The 4290-nt window shown below is 47.8% G+C and overlaps 1 protein-coding gene across 1 annotated transcript; it reads right to left on the bottom strand.

Annotated features, from left to right (window-relative positions):
• Positions 1-379: 379 nt before the first annotated feature.
• Positions 380-2057, bottom strand: Mrpl17 (mitochondrial ribosomal protein L17). Its single transcript, XM_057778988.1, has 3 exons — positions 1840-2057; positions 1518-1586; positions 380-1209 (listed from the first exon to the last, which is right to left on the bottom strand). The coding sequence occupies exons 1-3, from the start codon at positions 2011-2013 to the stop codon at positions 922-924; spliced, it is 531 nt and encodes a 176-aa protein (XP_057634971.1). The 5' UTR covers positions 2014-2057; the 3' UTR covers positions 380-921.
• Positions 2058-4290: the final 2233 nt, after the last annotated feature.

The raw sequence follows: 4290 nt of genomic DNA, 5'->3' as shown, positions 1-4290 counted from the left end.
AGACAGAACGATGGTGTGTGTGTGTGGTGAATAAGACCAAAATACACCGTAACTTAGAGCATAAAAACCAAACAAAAGGCGCTAGGCTGGAGAGATGGTTTAGTGGTTAAGGGCATTGGTTGCTCTTCCAGAGGTCCTGAGGTCAATTCCCAGAAACCACCTGTTTGCTCACAACCAACTCTAATGGGGTCTGATATCTGATGCCCTCTTCTGGAATGGAAGCACGCATGCAGATAGAGCACTCATACCCCAAACAAAAAAGAGAAATCCCAAGGGGTGGGTCTCTAAACTGGGTATCAACCATAGTCATCACAGGAGCTAGTTTGGAATCAAGAGATACAGGGTCCATTGAAATAAGTGTTAAGATAAGCAAACCAAGTCAGGCACTGGTGGCACATGCCTTTAATCCCAGCAATTACAACACAGAGGCAGGCCAATCTGATCTACAGAATGAGTTTCAGGATAGCCAGGGTCACACAGAGCAAACCCTGTCTCAGAAGAATAAAAAGATAAGCAACTGGTCCTGTGTGGTGGTGGCACTCGAAGGCCCAGCACTGGGGAGGCAAGGACAGGACTGCTGTATGCTGGATGCAGCCTGGACATCAAGACTCCCCTTCCCCACCAAAAGGCAAAGCAAAACTGGACCCAAGATTCAGAAACACAAGCTGTGAATTTACTATCTTAGGTGGCTGAGCATCTGGATGCCTCTCACTTTCCAGAAATCCTAGGACAAGAAAAGAAAATCAATTTCATATTTTCACATCAAAAATTTATCTACTGTGCAAAGAGGATGATGAACCAGCAAGGTCTGGGCCCCATACCGCCGTCCCACTTGACAAAGCTACTTCCAGTTCTCACACATCACAAGAGCTCCACGGTCTGTGAACACACTTATGAGAGCCGCGCACTCTCCAACCCCGGTTAAGTCTTTGGTGTTTCAACTGTGTGGGAGCTGTGGAGGCTTGCTTCCCGGTTATGGCGCAGGTCCTGCTGCAGTCCCAGTAGCAGCTGGTTTAGAAGAGTAAGGTTGCTGTCTCTCTGACGCACAGGCAGGGGTGGGAGGCAGTTCCCTTTATATTCAATCACTGCCATCTTGGCCCGATCTTGCTCCTTCCGATTTGGGATCTGCAGCATTCTGGTGTAGCTCCCATTCTGACCTTGGAACCGAGGCGCTAGTACTTTAAACAGCTTTGGGATCAAGTCCTTCTCCTAGATAGGGAGAATCAATCAAAAGGAAAGAGTCACAACTGCAGAGGCAATCTAACTTTCAATTATTCCCAGAGGTAGGGTTCAAACGATTTTCATAGGCTTTTCCCACCACCCAATCATCTACCAAATTACACAGAACCATTTACAGGTAGTTGTGCGGATGCACATTGTTTTCCAGTTGAAATAAGGGAGACATTCGTCTAAGGTAGCTCATGACACTGGTACATAAGCGAACAGCTTGGTTTAAATCTGCCCGGCACCCGGTCCTCTAGGGATTCCTTCCCCAGCAGCAGGCAGGGAGCACTCACAGTGAGCCAGAAGTCAGCCATGCGCATGGCTCGCTCGTTGGTGTCTCCTAGCTTCGCATAGTCGATGAGCTGTTGAGAACAAAACATCACCGATACAACACGTCCAAGACCCAAGTCACCCACCTCAGTCCAACCATCCCACTAGCTAAGCTAATTCAGGACGCTCCTAACTCCGCAACCCTAAGCAGCCTTCATCGGCAGCGCGACAGTAAGGTGCTCAGTTGAGTGTCAGGGCATTCACTTCCGTGGAGACGGTTGCCAGCCTGGCCCTACTCCCCACACACAGTCAGCGCGGTCCTCTGGGGCTGGACCCGGCTCTCACCTTTTCCGCGTAGCCCCTCATCTCGTCCACGCGTGCCCATGACGCCTCGATGCGTTCGTGGCGCACCAGGCCCGTGAGCAAGTTCCGCAGCAGGTGGATGCGAGACTCGGGGCCGAGGCCCAAGCGGCGGTAGACGCGGCCGTGGGAGATAGCGGTTGCGAGTGATAGCCTCATGCTGCCACCTTAGGCCCACCTCTGGGGGGAGGGGGCGGAAGGGGAAACTACGGCGGCGAAGGGGGCGGAGTCAACTTTCAGAGGACGCCTGCGCAGTAGCTCAACGCGTGGCGGGCGTGTTTGCGCATGCGCATCTGAATCTGCCTAGCTGGCAGTCTGCGCGAGGGAGGAGCAGGCGTGCTGACGATTCTAGGGCGGCGAGCTGGGCGGGCCTCAGGGTCGGCTCGGTGGCGAGCCGGGGACCTCGGCGCCCTCTGGCGGGTTTCTCTTGGGCTGCGTCAGCCGATAGGCCGTTCCGGGCGGAGCATTCTGGGAAAGTGAGTATCTGAGGAGACCTGCGTCTGAGGGGTGGGGCCTCGCTGGGTTGCGCCCCTCTTGCCTGAGGCGTTGCTGGTTTGCTGGCTTTCGGAGAAAGTTACTTTAAAACCCAGTTTTCATTGGTGAAAGTCGCAGGTATTTCACATTTGATTGACGTAAATAAAAATTTAAGTTAGCTATTTAGTACTAAAAGCTAAAGTAATGGATAAATACTTAAAATAAAAAAATTTTATTCTTCTCTTATTCAATACATCCTGACCAGTTTCCCCTCCCTCCACTGTTCCCAGACCCCCAACATCCTCTCCTCCCCAAATTGCCCCCACCCCAAAAGTTCTCCTAGGAACATCAAACACTGCACAAGAAGGTACAGTAAGATGAGGCTCAAATCCTAAAATCCACATCAAGGCTGGGGTCGAGGCAACCCAGTAGGAGGAAAAGGATCTCAAGACCAGTCAAGAGTCAGAAACAGCCCCCACTCTCACTGTCAGCACCCCTCAAAGAAAAAGATCACCAGCCCAACAGGTCATTTACATTTATGTGCAGAATCTAGAGTCGACCCATGCTGACTCCATGATTGCCGCTTCAGTCTGTGAGCCCCTATGGGTCTTATTTAGTTGATCCTGGCCTTGTTCTCCCGGGGTTCCAGAAGCTCCAAGGGGTGGGGCCCAATGGAATCCTACTGGGTTCTCTGTCTACATAATGTTTGCTGGTGGGTCTCTGCATCTGCTGTCATCAGTTGCCAGAGGCAGCCTCTGTGATGATGACTAGATTAATCACTGATCTATGAATACAGAATATCATTAGGAATCTTTTCATCGATCCCCCCCCACCCCAGTTACATTTGGTTCTACCATAGGCCTCTGAGCAGTTAAATGCTTTTACTTAACAACATTATTTTCTCTCCGTGTGTATTCTCTCCCATATGCCATGCTAACTCAACATCCTTCCTGCTCTCTGGAAACAGGTTTATGGGAGGAATTGGGTGAAAACACAGTCTAGCTCTAATGTCTAACAAAATAATGATCATGTTAGGGGTTATTTAAAATGAATGTGTTGCAGTTGGAGTTACTAGAAAACTGAGGGCGGCAATAACAAATAAAACAATACATTTTAAATGGAAATTAAAGATTTCCATTTAAGATTGTTTGATTTTAGAAAAATAAGTTTCTGGTCATATACAATATGAAGTTGAGGTGGCCCAGAGCTAAAGAGGGACCAGTGTTTGATAGGATCACCATAACCCCTCACATGGTGTTTCACTTTGGAAACACTGACAAGCCGTTTCTAATTTGGCTTACACTTCATGGTGTTCTGTCCCCTCCCGGTTTCATTTCCATGTATTATTAGTGAGGTGAACTGCCTGTTGCTGAAACTGTAAGGTTATTCAAGGTCAGAAAGGAACGGATTCATGCATGTGGTCTTCTTTCTCTTGCCGCCACCATCAAGCCAGTACTCTGTTTTTCTCTTTCTCTCTTAAACCTTACTGTTTTTTTTTTAAACACATTATTTTAAAATTTCTTTAATGAGCTGGGCGATGGTGGCACACACCTTTAATCCCAGCACTTGGGAAGTAAAGGCAGGTGGATCTCTGAGTTCGAGGTCACCCTGACCTACAGAGTGAGTACCAGGACAGGCTCCAAAACTACAGAGAAACCCTTTCTCAAAAAACAAAAACAAAAACAAAATTTCTTTGGTGTCCCTTGATAATTTCATCTTTACTTAGAAGAATTATCTTTTCATTTTTCATTTGAAAGAAAATATCTTATTTAGCTAGGCTTATTGTTAGCTTTCATCTTATCTCATTATCAAATATTTCATTGTTGTGCCTTTATGTGGTACATGACCTTTCACTGCTGGGTCTACATTATTAACCAGGGCTCTTAGGTCTATTTCCAATTCAGAAGTGACACCGATTGAACTGTTTGTAAATTCTCTGATTTGCTTTCAGTCTTTTCTCTC

This window comes from Chionomys nivalis, chromosome 8 (assembly GCF_950005125.1).
Source record: "Chionomys nivalis chromosome 8, mChiNiv1.1, whole genome shotgun sequence".
NCBI classification, from domain to species: Eukaryota; Metazoa; Chordata; class Mammalia; order Rodentia; family Cricetidae; genus Chionomys; species Chionomys nivalis.
Note: the sequence above shows the minus strand (reverse complement) of the source record. Positions and strands in the feature narration are given on the sequence as shown.

Coding starts and splice junctions, on each gene's coding strand:
- Mrpl17 (XM_057778988.1), bottom strand. CDS start 2,013: ATGAGGCTATCACTCGCAACCGCTATCTCCCACGGCCGCGTCTACCGC. Junction 1,587..1,839: donor TGAGGGGCTACGCGGAAAAG/GTGAGAGCCGGG, acceptor TGTTCTCAACAG/CTCATCGACTATGCGAAGCT. Junction 1,210..1,517: donor TGGCTGACTTCTGGCTCACT/GTGAGTGCTCCC, acceptor CTCCCTATCTAG/GAGAAGGACTTGATCCCAAA.